General features: G+C 45.8%; 1 protein-coding gene across 1 annotated transcript in view; it reads left to right on the forward strand.

Moving 5' to 3' along the window:
- Window positions 1-18,503, forward strand: part of RGS5 (regulator of G protein signaling 5) — a 63,138-nt gene extending 44,635 nt beyond the window's left edge. Inside the window, exons 3-5 of the mRNA XM_006276157.4 lie at window positions 3,165-3,226; window positions 11,766-11,932; window positions 13,399-18,503. Coding sequence (XP_006276219.1) covers window positions 3,165-3,226; window positions 11,766-11,932; window positions 13,399-13,560 — 391 coding nt within the window. The 3' untranslated portion in view covers window positions 13,561-18,503. The remainder of the gene's footprint in view (window positions 1-3,164; window positions 3,227-11,765; window positions 11,933-13,398) is intronic.
- Window positions 18,504-22,658: the final 4,155 nt, after the last annotated feature.

The raw sequence follows: 22,658 nt of genomic DNA on the forward strand, positions 1-22,658 counted from the left end.
ACGGCCGCACATACCACACATCAGGGTTGAGTGGACAGTAAAAAAAATCAGATATAGGCTGGATAACCTGTTTGTAAGATCTGTTTGATGGCAGATCTATCACTGTGCAGTAGCAAATGGAGAATGCTCTCCTATCTGTGCCAGTTAACACAAGGCCAGTGACTCTGAGATGCTGGTTCTTCACAGAGCTGCCATGGACCGGGCAGAAGTGTGTACCAGAGGGATAGGATTAGATATACTCCAGTCCAGGTCAGTGTAACTTGGCTCCAGTTTCTTTGTTTCCAGGAAATTAACCCATCCTATGTTCTACAGGCTGTTCCCTGTGCAGCACAATGTATTTGCTGTACAGATCTTCCAGCCTACTGTGCTGATTTTTCCTTCATTTATAGACGTGGGGGAAGGAACGAATCTCTTCAAATGTGAAACCCCAGTGGTACCAAAGGGTATGTCATATTTCATAGATTTCATAGACATTAGGGCTGGAAAGGACCTCAGAAGATCGTTGAGTCCAGCCCTCTGCCCCAGGGGCAGGATGTCAGCTAGTTTCAAAAGATCCCAACAAGATAGGCATTAAAAGAGTCCAGAGTAGGTGCTTGCACTATTTCAGGAGGAAGTCTATTCCAGGTCTTGGGGGCTCATTTTGTATGATCTTCTAGTGTAATAGGGTTAGTGAAGACTATTTCATTTAGACTTCTGGGCTCTTTAACCTATATCTGTCACTGACACTTTGCATGATTTTAGGCATGGTTGTTCTGGGTAGTTAAGTATCAGGCTGATGGGGAGGGGCTGTGGAAAGATCTCACAAAGCTAAGTGACAGGGTAAAAAAATGATGCATGAACTTCAGTGTCAACATATACAAGATTATTTTTCCCAATGTACTTTATCTCAATTTTACATACTTAGTGCTGGGTACTGGACTAGCTGTTATGACTCAGGAAAGAGACCTTGGAAACATTGTAAAGTTCTCTAATGACATCAGCTCCATGTGCAGCGATGACCAAAAAAGGTAATAAAATGTTGGGCATCAGTAAAAAGGGAATTGAAAAACAAAGGGAAAAATGTCACTGTGTCATTATACAAATCCATGGTGCATCCACATTTTGAATGCCGTGTTCAGTTCTGGTTTCTGTATCTCAAAAGGATGTAGAAGAAAAGGTGCAGAGGAGAGCAGCCAAGATGATCAGGGGTATGGAGCAATTGCCATAACAGTAGAAACTAAAAAGGCTAGGATTTCCCAGTTTGGAAAGGAGGAAACTGAGGAGGAAGGTGATGGAGGTCTAGAGCTAGGAACAGACATTACACATAAATTGGTTTAAGTGATCAGAAACTGGTTTAAACCTGTAACAGAACAGATGTTCGGTGCACATAAACCACTTTGAAAATACTGTTATCAGTTCCCTAATCAGTGTCCAGCCAGGGCCTGGCCATGCCCCCTCTCCCTCAGCTCAGTAGTGTGCAAGGGAAGGGAGGGCTTCTCTAGCACTCCCCAGCTTCTAGCCTGAGCCACTGCAGGCATGTGCTGGCATTTCTGGGATGTCTGTCCGGTTACAAAATTGATTTAGCCTAGCCAGGTTAGACTAACCTGTAAAGATTGAAGCAATTCAGGCTCAGGCTTTTTGATAGGCCTGTGAGAAGCAGCTAGCGTTTGCTTCAGATTTGGACTCGGCCGATTCAGGGAACAGTGATTTGATTCAGTGATTTGAATCACTGTCCTGATTCAATTCGGCCGAATCTGATTCAGAGATTCAGCAACAGCCCACACCCTCTCATGGGTGCCCTGCATGGGCCACCTCTGGCCCTTTAAGAAAAAAAAAAATCTGAAGAAACCCTGAGACTCACTGCTTCTGCCAGAAGGGGTGATCCCTGCTGCCCCCTGCCACATGGGGGGCTCTCCACGAGCTCCCAAAGCCCGGAGGCTGCACTAGGAACAGTGAGTCTCAGTGTTTTTCTTGGCCTTTTTTTTTTAAAGGGCCGGAGCCCTGGCAGGCAGGGCACCCGTGGGGGGGCTGGAGAAGCATGGGGGGGGGGGTCACAGGGGCTCGTGCAGAGCCCCTCAGGCAGCATGGGGCAGCGGGGAGCAATGGGAATCGCCCCCCTGCCCGGCAGCACCTGGTGAGCACTGGGGCTTTTTTTAAAGTACCGAGCTGGGTCAAGTGGAGGCAGCCATGGGAGGGGTGGGGGAGCAGCCGGGGGCTAGGGGAGTGCAGGGTGTTGGGGGGCTGGCAGGGGTCCCCCCATGGTCCCCTCCCCGCTCCCCCCTCCTCCACCTCTAGTACTTACCAGTTCTGTGTGGTTGCAGCTCCCTGCTGCAGCCACTGGGGACTGTCCGAATCATCAAAGTTCTCCTAATCTTTGCCAAAGATTTGGAGAACTTTGAATCGATTTGGACCGGACCTTTTAATCGGTCCCCTGATTCATTCAGATTTTGAGATTCGGCCACCAAATTGGGCTGAATCTCCTCCAAATTGAATCACCACCCGAAGCTTCGCACAGCCCTACTTTTTGAATGTCTGTCCCTAGCCTAGGAGATCATGAAGGATGAAGACAAAGTAAAAAGGGGATTGTTATTTACTAAGTCTCAAAATACTAGAACTAGGAGCCACCCACTGAAATTAGCAGGAGACCGTTTTAAATCTAACAAGAGAAAATACTTTTTTACACAGTGCATAGTTAACTTGTGGAACACATTGCAACAGGAGGTTATTGAGGCAAATAGAGTAGCCAGGCTCAGAAAGGGACTAGACAAATTCATGGAGGATAGATCCATTAATAGATATTAAACAGACCATTTAGGCATGTATTGCCTGGTATCCCTAAACCAATAATGGTGGACACCAGGGCTGGTACGACAGGGGATAGAACACTCTACATATACCTTGTTTGTATGCTCTTCTTCTACAGCATCTACTCCTGCCAGTGTTAGAGACCAGGATGTTCTGCTAGATGGCCTGTTGGTTTCACTCAGTAGAGTACTTCATATGTTTTTATCAAGTTTCTGAGGGGAAGAGGAAATGCAGAGGATGGTGATATCTCTGAAGATCTCCCAGATCATCCTAATGAGAAGGCACAGGGATGACATTCTCAATACTGAGATTTCCTTGTTTGTGTTTGAAGGAAAAGGTGCTGTGACAGGCCAGTGATCTGTTGTTTTCCTTCCCTTCAGGCTATCGCCAGAGGAGGCTTTACAGTGGCGTGACTCCCTGGAGAAGCTGCTGCAGAATGCTTGTAAGCTCACACTGTCCCAACCATGCAGATTGTTTCCCAGTTATCTAAACTGATGACACCCACGATGAAACCTTGAACAACCACAGGCTGCAGAACACACTACCTACCTCGGGGCAGGCAGGGAGAGGGAAGAAAGGGAAAAGGTGGCAAGGCACAGCAGAGGGAGGGGGCTGTCTACATGCTCTTTGTTCACTCCCAGCCCCAACCCAGCATTCTCTTCCAGTCAGAAAACAGAAGCAATTTGCTGGCTGTGATCTGAAATCAGGCAAACTCCCCCTGAATAGGATGGTTGCTGCAATTGTGTCCTTTGCAAAAGGAAGGCGTGTCCTTGGCTGTAAGAGGTGTGCATCAAGTTTCTCCTCAAGTCTTTACCAGTATTGAGCTCCTTGGCACCACAGTGCTAAGGAAGGTTGGGAGAAGGAAATAGCAAATGTAACAAATGTGTAAATAGACATGAATATTCATGGGATAGAGGACGTTCATTAATGACTCATGGTGCACCGGCCCCTCTAGCGCAGCAGGTGCAAAGCAGCCCATGAATTGCAAATGGTTCCTGCTGAGACAGCAGCAGGAGGTGTGGGCTCCAGAGCCCTGCTTTCACACTGTTTTCCCTCCCCATCCCATTTCTTCAGGATGATTAATGCAGGGTTTCATGAGTCAGAATCCCAGTGAGTTCCACACGTGGCCTATGTAAGTCAGGAGGCATCTGAGTCTTCAAGTGTGCTGATTTGGCTGTGGACAGCTCTCCCCAGCTGCAGATCCCCAATTCTTGCAGCTTAGCCCTAGGCCCTTCTGGGTCTGCATATGGAGCCTGCTGCCCTTCCTTTCCTCAGCCCTACTTCTCAGAGATGAATACCAAATCACCTGCCCCTTCTCCTACTGACCCAACATCCTTTGCAGCCTGTATCACTACCCACAGACTGGAGTGTCTAAGGAAAAAAAAAATCAACTGCTCCATTTGACTTTGAACTACTTACTACCTATCTTAATGCACCTCAATACTTGTTGGCTTTGAGGAGAACATGTTGTCCAGAGGGCTGCTGAAGACTCTACCTGAATAAAGAAATTGCACTTAGAGACAGGTAACACAAAAGCACAGCTCATAGCATCCTTCCTGCATGTGAGAGCAGTTCATGCCCTCCTTTGCACAGTAACTCCCTCAGACCTCCAGTCTATATACCTCCTTCAGCTTGTTGCCTTGTATTTCAAGCACCAGCCCATTTTCCAGCTCTTAAAACAAGGAAAGTCTCTCAAGCTCTCATTTTTGCCAACATGTTGCCAAAGTGGGGGGGGGGGGGGGGCGGGATTCCAGCCAACCCAAAATTTCAGTGCCAAAGCTGATCTCTGGGAAAGCAAACTTCTTTGTAGTAGATGGTAAAAGTTTCTAGAACTCCAAGCACCTTACTTTCCCAATGCACACTTGGGCACGTACCATCTCCTCACTCCCAGACTTCCTTTTCTCTGTACACAGTTTCTGTCAGCATCTCACGTCCTTTTTACCTGGAAGGAGCAAGTCTGAGGTGGGTCTCACAACAGCTTCTGTGGTAAAGACTAATTTAACAAATTGGTGCTTTTAACCTTCTTACCAGGCCCTGTAATCACCTGAACGAAATGACTCTTTCATATGGAGATTACTTCCACCCAGATCTCTAACCAGACAGGAACTGTCAGTGCTTCAGGGAAGTCTTATGGCCTGTGTTTTGCAGGAAGTCAGACTAGATGATCTCTATGGTCCTTTTTGTCTTTTAGTCTATCAATCTATAATCATTGCTTATTGTTTTATTTGTAATATCTTTCAGCTTCCATATTCCTAGCCCCTTGTTCAGCAATGCCTCTCTTTGATAATACTCTTCAGCTGTTATCCCCATTACACCAGAGAAACAATGTCACCCCCTTGATATTACTACTAAATATTACTACAGCAAGGCGCCAGACTTCCATGCATAGACCCTGAGATGGTGCAGAGTCACTTGGAAGAACTGGATGCCTTTAAGTTGGTAGGCCCGGATGAGCTCCATCCGAGGGTGCTGAAGGCACTGGCCGACATCATTGCACAGGCACTGGCGGGAATATTTGAACACTTGTGGCGCACGGGCCAAGTTCCGGAGGACTGGAAAAGGGCCAATGTGGTCCCCATTTTCAAGAAGGGGAGGAAGGAGGACCCGGGCAACTATAGGCCAGTCAGTCTAACCTCCATCCTTGGCAAAGTCTTTGAAAAAATTATCAAGGCTCACATTTGTGAGAGCCCAGCAGGACAAATTATGCTGAGGGGAAACCAGCACGGGTTCGTGGCAGGCAGATCGTGCCTGACCAATCTAGTCTCTTTTTATGACCAGGTTACAAAACACCTGGACACATGAGGAGGGGTGGATGTCGTATACTTGGACTTCAGGAAGGCCTTCGATATGGTATCCCACACCATACTGGTGAACAAGTTAAGAGGCTGTGACTTGGATGACTACACAGTCCGGTGGGTGGCGAATTGGCTGGAGGGTTGCACCCAAAGAGTCATGGTGGATGGGTCAGTTTCGACCTGGAAGGGTGTGGGCAGTGGGGTCCCGCAGGGTTTGGTCCTTGGACAGATACTCTTTAATGTCTTCATCAGTGACTTGGACGAGGGAGTGAAATGTACTCTGTCCAAGTTTGCAGATGACACAAAGCTATGGGGAGAAGTGGACATGCCGGAGGGCAGGGAACAGCTGCAGGCAGACCTGGACAGGTTGGACAAATGGGCAGAAAACAACAGAATGCAGTTCAACAAGGAGAAATGCAAAGTGCTGCACCTAGGGAGGAAAAATGTCCAGCACACCTACAGCCTAGGGAATGACCTGCTGGGTGGCACGGAAGTGGAAAGGGATCTTGGAGTCCTAGTGGACTCCAAGATGAACATGAGTCGGCAGTGTGACGAAGCCATCAAAAAAGCCAATGGCACTTTATCGTGCATCAGCAGATGCATGACAAATAGGTCCAAGGAGGTGATACTTCCCCTCTATCAGGCACTGGTCAGACCGCAGTTGGAGTACTGCGTGCAATTCTGGGCACCACACTTCAAGAAGGATGCGGATAACCTGGAGAGGGTCCAGAGAAGGGCCACTCATATGGTTAAGGGCCTGCAGACCAAGCCCTACGAGGAGAGACTAGAGAAACTGGACCTTTTCAGCCTCCGCAAGAGAAGGTTGAGAGGTGACCTTGTGGCTGCCTATAAGTTCATCACGGGGGCACAGAAGGGAATAGGTGAGTATTTATTCACCAAGGCGCCCCCGGGGGTTACAAGAAATAGTGGCCACAAGCTAGCAGAGAGCAGACTTAGATTGGACATTAGGAAGAACTTCTTCACAGTTAGAGTGGCCAAGGTCTGGAACGGGCTCCCAAGGGAGGTGGTGCTCTCCCCTACCCTGGGGGTCTTCAAGAGGAGGTTAGATGAGTATCTAGCTGGGGCCATCTAGACCCAGCACTCTTTCCTGCCTATGCAGGGGGTCGGACTCGATGATCTATTGAGGTCCCTTCCGACCCTAGCATCTATGAATCTATGAATCTATAAATGTATAGTTCACATTTATATCTACAAATGCAGAAGAAATCCTACACACCCAAGAGAAGGGTTGGGGTTGGTGGGGAAGGACTCCAGCCCCAACCCTACTCTCCTTGACTAAAATGGGGCCACGCATTTCAATACAGTGTGTGTAAAGCCAAGTTCAGGTCCAGAACATTATCTGGATGGAAGGAGAGGAAAAGTTTGAAGCATGGGTCACTGATTCTTTACAACGTTTGGCTCCTCTTTCCCCAGCCCTGCGAGCTGGTATCCATTAATCTGGCCCAAACTCTGTTTTTTTATCATACACATGTGCCCTTGACTATAAATGTTATGTTGCCTCTTTCTTCCGCTGGCTACTTTCCAGATTTCAAACTGTTTTCGCTGCTTGCAGGCAAGCCCTGGCTGTTGCTCACAAATTAGCACTTGTTTTCCTCCAGTCAGGGTAGACAGGCCCATCTGGGGCAGGGCGGGCATTCTTCTAGCAGAATCACTGTTAGCCTTTCTCAGGGGTTTCTGTCGGCCTTTTCTAGCTTCTGACTTGTGTTAAAGACACAGACAGCTGTGAAGTGCTGGGGCCTGGCTGAGTCGCTCCACAGCCAGGAACTAAACTTACACCTTTTCCTTTTTCTTGTCTTGAAAACAAATTTGCAACTTATGGATGATAGTGGTTTTTACAGATGCTCTCTTGAGGAGTTCAAGGCCTCTTTCTGTGGCTGAGCGGGATGAGGTTTGCTGGTAAAACCTCCATCAGGTTGCATCTGCATCTCTAACCGGGATCCTGGGACTTGCAGCTAGAAGTCATACGGGTGAGGGAAAAGAGGAACTGTCTCTGGGGCAATGTGGTAGGAGCTGCCATCAGAGTCATGTACTCACTCTCATGTAGGCTCACTCACAGTCAGATGCTTTCTACACACTGATACACACAAACACATGCAGGCATGCACAGCCTCTGTGCCCCATCAATTGCTGCATCTCTTGGTGGGAACAAGTAGTGATGTCTCCAGCAGGCCCATTGACACTAGGGACTGTGTTGGCCAGTGCTTCCAGTGACTGCTTTAAGATCAGTTATTCCAGTGCACCCACACATGTTACCCTGAATTCTTTGTGTGCCAGGCCAGAAGATAGATCACTTGTCAGAAGGGAGCTAACCAATATCCTTAAGTCTCCAGGCCAGATTGGTCAAGGCTACCAGATTGTAGCTCATGCTGACTGCAATGGTATTGTAGCTTGGGAGGAGACTGGTAGATACTGATAGCTAGCCTTCCCTCGCCTCCCCTCTCCTTTGTGCTCCTGGCCCCTGGCTCCTGCATCCTGCCAGCTCTATGAAAGTTGCCTGGGTCCCTCATTACCCTGAATAAACACAGACATCCTGGCCTTTCTCTCAGGAGCAAAGACCTCTTGGAGATAATGTAGCAGTCAGTGAATTAATATAGCTGTAATGGGAACTGACATTCTTCCAAGAAGGTGCGAGTCCTTGCTCTCTGCTGTGAGATGCTCACAACTGGTGTTTGAGATTAGAAGTTGCTTTGTTCAAAGCCCTGTAAAAAAGGGTGCCAGATATGTGGATAAGGAATGGCATGCCCCTACTCTGCAGCCTCTTAACCCCAAGGCTGTGAGCTCATCTAACACAATGTACCAGACTGTGTAGGTGACTGGTACATGGAGTTAAGGAAGCTGTAGAAAGTCTCTGCTCTGCCTTACAGAAGCCTTTCACTCCGCTACACTGCTCTGTGCTGTATGCAGAAGAGCAGAGCTCCCAAAAGGTGCTCAGAAGGTGCTCTCATTCCCCCACAGTGAAGGAAGCATCTCCCATGGTCTGTTGGAAGTGGCCAGCACTCTTACTTGGAGCTCAGAGGCATCCGGCAGCACACAGCTGGCATGGCGTTGCCTGGCTCCTAGTTCCTGTGTGTCCAGGCCATTCTCTGTGGGCCTCCTGCTCATAGCTATGAAGTGGGGGAGGGTGTGAGAGTGAAGTAAGATGAGAGCAAGAAGCTATGCAGGCTATTGAGGGCCAGGAGCAGGAAGGGGAGAGGAGACTGAAACACCTCACTTAGCACTCTCTCGTTCAGACATGAGGGACTCCGGGGACCGTCTTGAGTCTCCACTTGTGATGAGCAATATGGCCTTTCTGCTTTTAATAGCTGTGAATGCTATAATGTCACACACAAGCTAGCCATTCTTTCTTTACCATGGGCATGTCTACACATGCAATTAATGCTCCTGAATTTCCTAGACAGAAAATTCAGGGTTATTACCTTGCTCCCTGCCACATGTCTACACACACGCCCCCATTGGGAGCAAATTGAACCTGACAGGAATAGCCCAGTCCAGGGCAGCTGATGCCCTGCTCTTCCTGACTGCAGCAGCCAGAAGGAGCTCCATGGTCCCCCAGGTGCCAGCCCTGGGCTGGCAGGGGACGGGGCTTAGCCCTGAGCTCCAGAGGGCAGAGGAGCTGTTCTGGCTTGGTAGGCAGCTCTGTCCCAGTCAGAAGGAGATCAGGCTGGTTTCAAGCCTGGAGGGAAAGTGGCGGGAGGGAGCTGTCCTGGCTGGGAGAGCTGTCCCAGCTGCCAGGCAGATGCCTGGCAGCCATGTGGAGATTGGGACCCATCCTGATCTGCACATGATGGGGAGGCAGCTGCCTGGCAGTCAAGACAATTCTCCCAGCCACATGGAGATCAGGGCAGGTCTCGATCTTCACATGGCTGCCAGGCAACGTCCTGTGAGCCAGGACAGCTCTCCCCACCCCCTGTGGCCTCCTGCTGCCTAGGCTGACCAGAAGCAAATTGCTCCCAGTCAGTGATTACATGTGCAGTACAAGACATTAGTTAATTCTCCATTTTTCTAGTACCGGTATCTATCTAGAAAACAGCATGTTAAATTAATCTACTGCACAGTAATTGCTGCATATGTGTAGACAGTTATGCTTTACTGCACATTAGATTAGTCTAATGTGCAGTAAAGCATCTCAGACAAGGTTCTTTGGGTAAATCTGATATCTTTTAAACCAACTCAAACAGTTGGAAAAAATTCTTCATTGCAAGTTTCTGGGCACAAACACCCTTCATCAGGCTGAGGAAGCATCTGCAGTTGGTCTGTGCTTTTTCTGGATGGATGCATCTCATCTCATGTCAATGTACCCAGTGATGTGGAACTTTCTCTTTTTCAAGGATTTTACATTTTAAATATTCACACAGGATGTTCTGCACAGAAGTAATTACAGTTAAGGCAGCAATGGGGCCAGTTGTTGGGCAGGAGAAAAAACCATGGAGGAAATGCCTCAGCCCTTGACCAGATGAGTATGCTTCCCAACACAGTGCACTGACTGTGACCCCTGCTTCCTGCAGCATCCCAAAATACATTTCTAGCATCCAGATATCTGTCAATCCAGTTGCCTGTAGACACAGCACTGGGCATTGCAGTTAAAAATAAAAGGCATGGATGTTAATGTTTCCAGCAGGAGTTTGTTTACTTAATTCCTTGCTGCAGCAACCCTAGGCCTTCTTCTAATGCCCAGCATGCAGCTAGAGAGTGTCAAATTGACCCAGATAGCAGAAGAATTGGCAAGGAAAAAGTAAAATAATCCCATATGTGGCTAGACTAAACAGTGACCCCCACAAGGGCACTATCCAAAAGTGGCAGGATTTCAAGTGCCAGGACCAAAGTACTGAAAAAAAAAATGTGGAGATGCTACAAGGGAAAAGGGTCAGAACAATAGCACTGCCAGCTATGGGACTTGAGAAAGACTCCTTAGGACCTTCCACCCTGCCCCTCTGAAAACACACAGTCCTTGTGTGGTTATTTCTTGCACCCTCTGCACTCACTACAACTAACAGCAAACTGTGAAGCAGCCCATCAGGAAAGAAGCCCCATTGTGCTGGGCACTGTACAGCATAAATGAGGGAGAATCCCTGCCCTTTTAGGCAGAAATGCAGCCAGGCTGAGGGCCACTTCTATCATAGAAAAACTTTTCTACTTCAGGCTTTTTTGCTTCTTGCTTTCTTCCCTTGTTTCACTTCCATTGCTCCATGTATTCCTCTTCTGCCATGTTTCTTATCATGTTCTAGGTGTTTCAGTCTGCCCTTGAACTCATGTCCAAATGCTGTGTACAACTGAGCTCTCCCGCTCTTCATCCCTCTTTTCCCCAATGTGGTTTTTCCTCCTTCCCCAAGTTTTCACTGTCTGTCCTATGTTCTCAGCCTCTCTCAACCTCTCTCTCTGTCCCCTTCCCAACCTCTGCTTCTCCTTATTCCCAATCTCCCAGTGCTCTCCCCATCACCATCATAATGTCCTACCTCTTCCATGAAACTCACCTGCATATTCCTTCCCTGTCCATAAAGTCACACTCACTCACCCCCATTCCATACCCTGTCAGACATAATACTGCCTCTCCCTCTGAGTCAGGCAAATAAACACATGCCCTCTCTGCCCTCTCCCCAGTTCATTAATATATTCATATTTCTTCCTCTAAACCTACTTAAAAGCCATTTCAGTATATCCATGGGCTAGATCAAGTGAGATATGCCAGTTAGGATCTGGGTTCACATGTGAAATCTCCCCATGGATTAATACATCCAGATGAGCTATCATCATCACAGATACAATCATTTCAAATCCAGCTGTGCAAGCCAAGTAATTCTCACCTGTTGAGCTGCCAAATGTGACTGGTGGAAGAAAAGCTACTTTGTGAGGTGGCATCTGTTGTTGCATTTAATGGTCAGAGGACTTTAACCTTCTCCTGGCTCCTGATTCAATGATCACCCACAGCATCACAGCTGAAGTGGGTGCATTGTGCAATGCATTGTTTGGCCCCTAATGTAATATGACATGGTGATATGGTCCTCCCTCAACCTCTGCCCCGTGTTGAAGCAAATACCTAGGACTCCTGTTTACTCTTTCACTCACAGACTACCCTCCCTACTCCACCCCCAAATTCTTTCTCCCCACTGATTCCCAAAAGACAGGAATGCATTTGGAAAAGGTCTTCTTACTTCTTTCCCTGTGTAGATGGCCTTGCCAGCTTCAGGAGCTTCCTGAGATCTGAGTTCAGTGAGGAGAACATTGAGTTCTGGATTGCATGTGAGGATTATAAGAGAACCAGGTCACCTGCCAAGATGGCTGAGAAGGCCAAGAAAATTTACGAGGAGTTCATCCAGATTGAGGCGCCCAAAGAGGTCAGTCTGGGAGGAGGGAGGTTTTTACATGGGATTGTCAAGGTGAGGATCTTGGACTCCTGGGGCTTCTATAGATGTGCAGCGAGGCTGCTCTGATGTGCTGTAAATCCAGCACATCAGAGCAGACTCAGTTAATCGAGTCTGCTGGGGCATGGAAATTAACATGCTCCAACAGCCTCCTGCATCACATGTATCAGCATTCCCATGCTGAAAAAAAGCAGTGAAGTGCTTTGAACTAAAGCTGGTTCGATTAGCTTTAGTTCAAAGTGCCCTGCCACCATTTTTCAGCACAGGGACGCTGATAAATTTGACGCTCAGGTGCTTTTAATTTATGTGGCTTGCTAATTACAGTGTGTCCATCCCGCCCCCCCAACCTTCTCCCACACCCCAAGAACATCTATAAATACCTCTGGAGTGAGAGTCGATGGCATTAATTCAAGGGCGCCTATGCTTCACTGAATCAAAAGCCATGTTGGCTCTTGTCCTACAAATGAGCAAAAACTTGGGCAGATCCCAGACACACCTGTTTTGAAAGAGGAGGGGTGGCTAGTGGAAATTGCCTCCTTCTTTCCATCATTGCCACAAACATGCACTTATGGCTATCCAAAAGGCTGCTGCCAAACTCCTTTCCTAGCTCATCTTTCCTCTTTGCATCACTTGACCATTATCCCCTTCTCTACCCAACAACACAAAGTTCTTTTCTGCTGGTATCCTCTACCACTTAACTCCCGCTGACGGAAGAAGCAGATAAAATGGGCAGGAGTGGTAGTGATAGATGAGCTCAGTGATCTGTCAGTGAGGATTCTTGAGAGATGTGCCCAGTCTCCCTCCTCCCTCCTAAGCCAGTATAGCCCATAGCTGTGGAGATAGGGTGATGATAAGTTGAGTCACTACTGATGTCACAACAGACCCACTTAAGTTACCTCTGCCTGTCTGTCACCCATGTTCTCATAACAGTTAGATGAATCAGTCACTGATACCAATTCAATTTCTTCAGGCAGGCCCTGTGTACAAGATTTTGAAGAAGTTGACAGTATAGAGAATGTTAAGCGTCTGTGTTATTCCGTTATTAAGGTTGTTTGGGACAAAATAAAGACTGACCCAGAAGCAAGTTTTTTGAAGGTCCCAACTTTTTTATTAAATTCATAAAATATTTAATGGATGTATAGGTACATCCTCAGAAAATGTACTCCGTGCCAAAGAGTACGTTTTTTCGATTTGGGGAAGATGCACTGTCTTCCTCAAACAGATCAAAGAGGTGAACCCTGCAGTAGCTGCAAAATGAAATTTGGCCTGAATGGTGGAGTCATCATTAACAGGCTTCATAATGTTAAATTAACCTGGCTTTTATCACTTGACATAAGCTTTGCATGGTTGTGGGGGAATGGAATTACGCAGCCAGCCCCTAGACCCACAAGGCCAAGCTACCATCCTGTTTAACTTTCCTGTTGTTTCCCCCATCACAGGTGAATATTGACCATTTCACCAAAGGTATAACCATGAAGAACTTGGTGGAGCCATCAATGAGCAGCTTTGATGTGGCTCAGAAGAGGATTTTTGCCCTGATGGAGAAGGACTCCCTGCCCAGATTTGTGCGGTCTGAGTTTTATCAGGAGTTAATCAAGTAACAGTGTAGTCTGGCTGTGCAAGGCATAAGACACTTCCTGTAAGCAATGCTACTGCTCCTTCCCAATAACCCTACCTTTATTCTTTAGCAGCTTTTACTTAGCAATATCAACCTAAGAAAATATTCAGGCATGTTGCTAAATTTCTCTCATGTTGTTTTGGAGTCACTTCAGTGTATTCAATGTCTCCTTTGTTTTTTTTCCCAGTCTCTTTCTTTCTCTGCTCCTCTACCAATATCCCTATTATGAAAATACCTGATAATTTTACCCATTTTTTTTAGACTGGAGGGTACTGAGGCTCCATCAATAGCCACCTAGGACCCTGGAAGATATACCCAATTTGCATAAAATCAATTAGATGAGCAGGGTGTTCAGAGTGACTGTGTTTAAAGATCAACCAGTGACTCTGAAACTCTTCTTATCCACTGCCTTGATCTGAGAAACCTGAATCCAGATGAACTCAGATGAGCTTCAGGAAAATATCCACACTTCAGATACTTATCCCAGCCAAATCATATTCCCAAGCCTCCCAGACTAAGTCAGTTCTCTTCTCCTCAGTTGCCTGCCAGGTGTCACTGATTTTATGCCCTTATTGTGAACAACTGATTGAATTGCACAAACAAAATGGCATGAAAGATTGTAAGAGTCTATTTAAGATGCTACGTGTCTTCTCTAGTGAAGGCATACATCACTGTAGTGATACTCCTATGAGTGCTCACACTTTGTAGTACTGGGAAAGTCTGTCTCTAAAAGGGTGTGAGGTTGAAGGCTGAATGAAAGCTTCCAAGGGGCTTCTGACACATTTGCTTGACCTGTCTGAGCAACACACTGTAATCCACTTTGTAACCATTTGGTGACATGATTGACTCTAAGAGTATTTTGTGATTGCAAAAACATGGTTAATATATGGCTAGTAACCATGATAGCACCTATGAATCACTATTGCCCATGATCAAGGCTGCCACAGGCTGTCTTCCTATAGCTTGTGAGACCCGCTGTTAGTTTGCAAGGTGGATTCTCAGCTGCGTTCCATACAACTGGTCTGGCTGGTGCTCCCTCCTTCCTCCATGCTTTCGAAGAAGTAACATTGCCCCATTAGTTGCTGAGGATCCTCTTTGTGCGTGGCTTCTGAACATATGGTCCTTAGTGGAGGTAAGGTACGATTTTCTCAGCATGCCCTGATACGCTCATGGCGAGACAGCCTGCTAGGTGTAGACATGCCAACCCAATTGACACAAGATTCCCTTGTAGAAAGAGCCTCTGTTTGGACAGATGACCGTGAGAAACTGGTAACAAAATATGATTACATTTGTACTGCAAATGGAGGCCAAGTATAAGCTTCAAGATTGCTCTTTGCAAACTGTAGTGCAAAACTTAGCAAATCACAAGGTGAGAGCCAAGCCAATGTGAATAATAGGACCTTCAAAACACTTTCTTTGCTTCAGCTTGACTGTAAAAAAAATAATTCTTATTTTGAGCTGGAGACAGCAAAATGGATAAAGCAAGACTGGTGTATTCCAAACACTGTGATTGTTCAGCAACCCTGATGTCTATCCAATCCAAATGCCTGCATTAGATTAACTGAATTTATCTTTTCTGTGGCATAGAAATGCCCACAATGCCTATGCACAGCCTTAAACAATGCTACTGAGGTGTTTAGAGGTGTGTTTGAACTCTTCATTGTGGATATCTTGGTGGTAACATTCTGTTCCATTCATTTCTCTCTGTAGTAAGCATGCCAAAGTGATATTTCTGCACAAACCAAAGGGTGAGAAAATTGATTAGAAGAGGAAGAACTTGTCAAAAAATTGCTAATTGAAACTGTTGGGGTCAGTTGCCAAGAGCTGACCATAACAGAAAGAAAGTATTGGAAAGATGAGAAATAAAACCATGTGTTCTTCAACAGACAGAAAACACTGCCTAATTTTGTACAACCCATTTCCATTTCTCCAGTCTTCATGTCCTGTCTGTAAAATATCTGCATATTCTTATTGCTGTCTGAGCTCCTGTCTGAGGGGAGGGAGGGGGAGTAGTAGGATATGTGGGACTGCTCCTGAAGGGTGCCAAACTTTTATTTCTTTTTAGAAGTCTTTGGCAGTTCCTTGCAGTCAAGGATGATTGTACATCACAGTTAACATGCAATATCATTTTTCATTTATGCCATTGATTTAAATCTAAGCCAACTTTGTAATGACCAGAAGTCAATCACCATCTAAAGGTTGTTTGGTAGCTGACTTGAAAGAATGTCTGGGATCTCAGCCCAGGATCAAGTTGATCAGTGCTTGATGCCAGCATAACTGACAGTAATTAGTCCCATTGGTAGAAAAGCCAATGACCTTTGGCTTTTGACAGCAAACTTCAAGGGGTGGTTTCCCAAGTCTTGGTTGGCATGTGCAACATAGGGGAAGCCTGTGATGCCAGTAGTTGTAGTAAGTCTATTCACTAGATCAGTTTCCACAGCTGACAATCCAGGGTATACATTGAAAAGATCAGCTGTTAAAGTCTCAGCAGTCTGTTCAAACTGGCCACCCACACCGAGATTCCGAAGCTAGACAGCCAAATCATGATGGACTGTGTGTCAAAGCAGCCAAATAAACAATGAGTCTGCAAACCTTTTCAAAATGTGTCTAAACTGATCAAACACCCACCCACCCCAAATATTTGCCTGCTGTTTCCATGGTGACAGAATAAAAATACATGTGCAACAGTAAGAACTGGACTGTTCTTTCCAGAAAAACAAAAAACAACAACAACAAAAAACAGAATGTACTGGGTTCATCCATTTATTTTTCTTTCCCTTAGCAAATTGCCTGGGAAAGTTGGAGTCTTAATAGAGGGGACACTAGCGTGCTTATTATTTTTCCTGTGTGAGAAAATAACCCCTTCTGTGAGTCAACCTGGGATGTGGCACAATGACAATACCAAACAATAGCAGGGGACTCAAGCAAATTCTTCCTGCCCCTTCTTGAGAAATGGAAAGTTTAGCCGAGAAAATATCTAGCTTTTTGCTGGCTGGATTTGATGGGAAATGGGCCAAGGATAGAACTGAGTAAGACCAAGAGAGAAGAAACTTGTTCAGCAGTTAGACTATAGGATAAACATGCAGCCAGTGGGCCAGTTTCATCTAAATCTAGTGTCATAAGTAGTGCTAGATAAGCCATAACAGAAGCGCTCATGGCATGGCCCTGTCAGATTCCAACGAATCTGCGACTTCTGCTAAATATTTTGTCACAAAGAGATGAAAAAGGAAGTGGTGTTAGATCAATTTAGTGTAGATTTCATAGATTTCTTTGCCTGGGTCAAATACAATTTCTATGTACCCAAAATAAATATATCTTTGATAGCATGAGGACAGTAAAGGGATGTGTTGTGTGACCTAATGTTGGAATGTAGTTGATAGCCTACACATCACTGAATTTCATCACAACCTGCTCAAATCATACCATGATTTGTGATCTCACAACCTGCAGTGGTATAAGGGTAGTCAGTATTCAGGTTGGTTTTGAATCTGTCTTGACATCTGGTCTATGAGAAAACTCTCTGATTCTATTCCTGGGCTTCCATTTCTCTTCAGATACATATTTTAAAATGAGTCCTGATTTAACTATATCATTTGACCTAAGAAGCACTGGGGATCTCTTTAAGAGTTGTGTTTGTGTAGAATTTTCACTTGATTAATTACTCTGGCATGCAAACCACCAGAAACCTGATCATGAACTCCTCGGATGAGTGAGCTAAGAATCCTGAAACATGAGAAACATCTGCTATGGGACTAATACTTTGTGTCATGTTTCTGATACTGATAACAAATATTTCATATACTCATACATTATTAAATGTTATATGTAGTTTAACAATAGACACATTATATATTCCTGTATTCCTATATACATATTTTATACCTATATTTACAGTATCAGTTTCACTGTAGTGGATAGTGAGTGAATCAGAACATATCATTTGAACTCTTAACAACCTGATTGTTCATTTTTGACAGTTGCCCATTGTCTGTCATGGGCATGGGCAATGAATAGATGTAGGGTGACTTTAAGTATTTGGTTGAGCTAAAAATACGCCTTTCCCAAGCATGATAATGAAAGTGTATCTCTATGAACATCACAAAAAGCACTCTCCTTCCTTTTTTCCCCTCAATATCTGTTCCTTTACACTGTGTTATTACATAACATTTTCTTTATAGGCACCATGTCTGTTAGTGTTAGAAAAGATAATAATAACGGTGTGTTACATTAAGGATTGTGCAGTGGCCAGTTACATCTCCCTGAAATGTCATGGGTTGTGTACACTGGTTTCATTTGAGGCCAGTGGTTCCAGATTACTGACAATAGAATTACTAAAGTTCAACAGTCGTTTCGTTGGGGAGGGAGGGTGTGGGGGGGTGTCACGCTCTCATTCCTATTGTTTTCCATCCCCTCTTTGTGGTTTTTTGTTGTGTCCAGTTGGTCCAGGGACATGCACTCTTGCACCCCTTGAATACTACATTGTGTTACATCCTGTGACTGATTCCATCATGGCAGTGCTAGTAACTATCCTGGGCTGGCTTTTAAAATACCACCATGTATCTTGGAGACTAATGAAGACCATAAAAGAATCATTAGCACTTCCTTCCATGCACTAAAGAACTTAAACCTAATACCTTTGAGCGAAACGCTTCTCCAAGATCCAAAAAACTGTTTTTGTCCTTGACACATTTTGTCCTTAAACTTAACTGTTAAAGGCTTGGCTCTGTAGGGAATTGATTAGTTCCCAGACTTGGCCTGCTACTTTTAAGCTTCAGTTCTCCCATGTGCTTACCAAGAGAAGTATTTTGATTGCAGGGCAGGTGTAACCTGGGCCACTGTGCATTAAAGAGCAAGTCCAGGTTTTGCTCTGTTAGCAACGCGCATGTAACATTCAATATAACCAGTACATAAATGTATTACCACTGATATGTTAATGGACTATTTATTTACCTGTTCTCTTTATGACTGAGGTCTGGTGTCCTTCTTAGTTTCAACACTGCATTTCCTGAGACTTGAAAAAGGTAAATGAATAAGAGTATGGTAAGAAAGGAGAATGTCAACAAGGTGATAAGGGTCACATCTTGCTTCAGGGCCTCAACTAGTCACCAGCCAAGGTCAGGAAGGAATATTTTCCCACTTCCCTGTTGGCTGAATGAGTCTTGGGGATGCTTGCTTTTCTCTTCAGTATCAGATATTGGCCAGAGCTGGAGACAGGGTCTTGGACCAAATTTACCAATGGTCTTTGAATCTTAGTCACAAGGTTCTTGCCGCATCTGATACTAAGAAGGGATCTTCTTGTGGGTCAGAAGATTCTCCTGCTGCTGCAGCAATGAGCAGGATCACTCACTGGATCTTCTGCTTGGGTCTCAGCTGACAGTACTTTGCCATTTCATGAATGGGCCTACAAAGGGCCAGAGAACCTTTCCCTAAATGAAGGTCTTGACTGTTGGGCAAATTTGATAAACAAATGGAGCTGCTGCACACCAACCACACAGGGACAACGAAGGATGTTCAACTCTGAAAGCAGGTCTTTGGGCCCACTGCAAAAGACAAATCTGTTCAAGAGCTGCCAAGGTGACTAAAAAGTAGCCATCCACAAGAACCGCAGATGCTAAAAGGAATGGAGGTAGGAGAACATGAGGTCAGGAACATATCTCCTGAGCCACAGCTAAGCACCTAGGAAGTGGGTGATAAATGGCACATGTAAATGTTTAGATCATTGGGTGCACATAACTTTCACCCAAGACTTCTTAAAGAGTTAGCCTAGGATGTCTGGACCATTTAGGTTAATTTTTGGAGCTGGATCTTAGAAAACTGGGGATATTCTAGGGATCCAGAAGAAAGCTAACATTTAAAAATACAACATAGGTAAGTACTGAGTTATTAGAGGGACTTCAATCCCAGGCAAAACAGTAGAACATCTAATAATAGAGGCACTCAAAAGAACTAAAAGACAGAATTAAATACTAGCTAAATAATATTTTTCAAAATGAAATTATTCCTAAGGAATCCTCATTGTCAAGAGGTGCTGCAAGAAGGATCAGATTTTAGTTTAATACTATTTGATATTTTTTATGAATAATGGAGAATCAAATGTAAAATCCTCACATCCATTTGGCCAGTGACACAAGCACTGAGGAACTGATCAGTACAGATGGGGAAGGGGTTACTGATACAGAGTGCTCTGCAATGCTTGTTGAAGTGAGTTCAATCCATGCACATTTTATGTAGATGCAAGAAGAAAAAACCTCTCCTTTCACACACACACACACACACACACACACACACACACACACACACACACACACACACACACACCCCTGTATTTCCACCTTCCTCTCCAATGAACCATCCTCTAACCTCATCTGTGGCAGGAGTCAGAGCATCAGGCAGGGTAAGTTTCTCCAGCTAGTCCTGCTTACCTGCGTGAGCCTGGATGCCAATAGCCCCACTACTTCCAGCTAGCCCCAGTTGCTTCCATGGATGTGGCTGCCTGCTTATAAGCAACAGATCTCTCAGTGCCCAACAGAGCAAAGGCTTTGATCTAACTGGGGCTTTTGGATCTTTATACCTTGCTTCCTGTTCACTAGGTTGTGTTTGTTAGCTTCCAGGCTTCATCCTTGTACCTTGTTTCTTCCCACTGGTTTCTGGTTCCTGCCTTCTGACCCCTTTGCTCCTGACTACGGTCCAGATCTCTGTCTTTTAATAACCAGCTGCTGACTCACAGGTTTAGTTTGGTGATCACCCATATCCTAGCCCCATGGAGCTACAGTTACCTGCTCTGGGCCCCCTGGCTAGTGGCTCCAGTCTGGATCCATTCTTCCTGTTTCTGACTTCTCTGGCTTATAGCTCTACCCAGGACCTGTGTTTCTGTCCCTGAGAGACTTTGGCTTCCTGACCTGTCTACTACCGATCCCCTGACTTTTGACTATAATCTGGACCTTTTTTGCTCCTGATCACCTACCTGGACAGTGACCCCGTAGGAGGAAGCCCTGACCACCTATGCCCTGGTTGTACCCCTCACACTTTGGATCCTGCTGGGCCCACCTGCTGCATGCTAGAATCGGTAGAAGCCACACAATGATGCAGGAAGGCAGACAATGCTAAGTTATGGGGAAAAATGGTCATGCTAGGGGATGGGATATGGATCCAAGCAGATCTGGACAAGCTGGAAAGGTGGGTGGACAGACCTGGATGAAGTTCAATAAGGATAAATGCCAAATGCTTCATCTGAGGAGAAGTAACCAGTGACATGAATATAAGTTAGGAGATGTCCTGGCTAGCACAATGACTGAAAGTGACCTCAGGATTATGGCTGATCACAGGATGAACATGAGCCGCCAGTGTGATGCTATAGTCAACAGAATTAATAGCGTACTGGAATGCATTGGCCGATGCATTGTGAGCAGGGCTAAGGAAGTGATACTTCTACTCTGTTGGTGCTGGTGAGACCCCAGCTGGAGTTCTGTGTCTAGTTCTGGCCACTGCACTTCAAAAAAGATGTGGAGGATCTTGAAAGAGTTCAGAGAAGGGCCACAAGAATAATTAAGGGCCTGGAGGACAAAGTTTACAAGGAAAGACTAAGGGATCTAGGACTGTTCAGCCTGGGGAAGAAAAGACTGAGAGGGGACTTCATGGCTGCCTATAAGTATGTAAGGGGTGAATTTCAGGAGCCAGGAGAAAAACTGTTCACTAGAGTGCCCCAGGGGTGGAAAAGGAGCAATGGCCATAAACTGTTAAAGGATGTCTTCAGGTTGAATATAAGGAAGAACTGCTTTACAGTAAGGGTGACCAGAATCTGAAATAGACTTTCCAAGAAGCTGGTGCAGCTCCCAACCTCGGAAGTCTTCAAGAGAAGACTGGACAGACACCTTGCTAGGGTCATTTGATCTCAGCAATATATCTGTCCAGAACAGGGTGGTTAGATTCAATGATCTTTTGAGGTTCCTTCCAGCCCTTAAATTCTATGATTCTATGAAGACACAGAATTCCTCCTAGCCCTGTAGGACTCTATTCTGAGTTCTTGATGGTGCATTCAGATAAGTGTGTGATGTAACAGTTGAGAGTACTGTATTTAATGGTCACCATGTGTCTCCTTTGGCTCATCCAGACTCCCCTCTGATAGCACTGATGGGTGCCAAGACTGTCAGCACCTGCTTTGCTTTCCTACAAAGACAGGGAAAAATGCATGCTCTCTGCAGCTGCTTAAGGACCAGAGTCTGATCTCTGAACTCCTATCAGTCCTATGCTGCCCCAGTGATGTCAGTGGAGCCAACAGTGGGAAAGAGAGCTGCCCAATATGGTTAACATGACCATATGTCCCATTTTAGCTGGGACAGTCCTAGGTTTCAGAGGCTGGTCCCAGCCAGTTTTTGGAAATGATAACGGGCGTCCCAGAAACACAGGGGCACAGGGGTCTGGCCAGGAGTCGGAGCAGTGCAAAGCGCCTACTAGGCGGGCAGCCCAGCACACAGCCCCACCCCTGCTGACTTATGAGAGCACAGGGGGTGGGCAGTGTCCTGGATTTCCCAGATGATGTCCTGGCTTTCTTGAATTTCCATATGGTCAGCCAAAATAGGATTCAAGATATTTGGATCCTGGCCCAGAGAAGTGTCAAAAGCCAGTCATACTCAATCACCCCTGCAGGGGCTGCTACAGCATGGCATTCACAGCACTAAAACAGTCTCAATCCAATCCCAGCTCAGGTATTATTGTGGTCTAGCCCCCCCTCGCAGATCTTCCACCACATCTGCCACAGATCTCTGGCAGTTGTATCCTTCACTCAGCTGTGAGCCAGCTGAAAGCACTCCAGGCCACTCAGCCGAGTAGTAAAATATGAGCACATGTGCTAGGACAGCAGTAAGGCACATGTCAAGTGAACAGCAGACTTATTCCACCTGTTGCTCTCTCTGCATGACAAATTGATCTGGATGTGAAAGAACAGTCTAGGACTAAACTAGAGCAGTAGGGGTCAATCCTTTTGGCAGGCATAGCACAAATTACCCCTGCACCCTTCCTGAGTGCCACTCTGATCTCCTTCCCATGCCCAATCTGCTACTCATGTTTTCTGCTTCCTGTGGT

The sequence above is a fragment of the Alligator mississippiensis genome, chromosome 5 (assembly GCF_030867095.1).
Source record: "Alligator mississippiensis isolate rAllMis1 chromosome 5, rAllMis1, whole genome shotgun sequence".
In the NCBI taxonomy this organism is placed as follows: domain Eukaryota; kingdom Metazoa; phylum Chordata; order Crocodylia; family Alligatoridae; genus Alligator; species Alligator mississippiensis.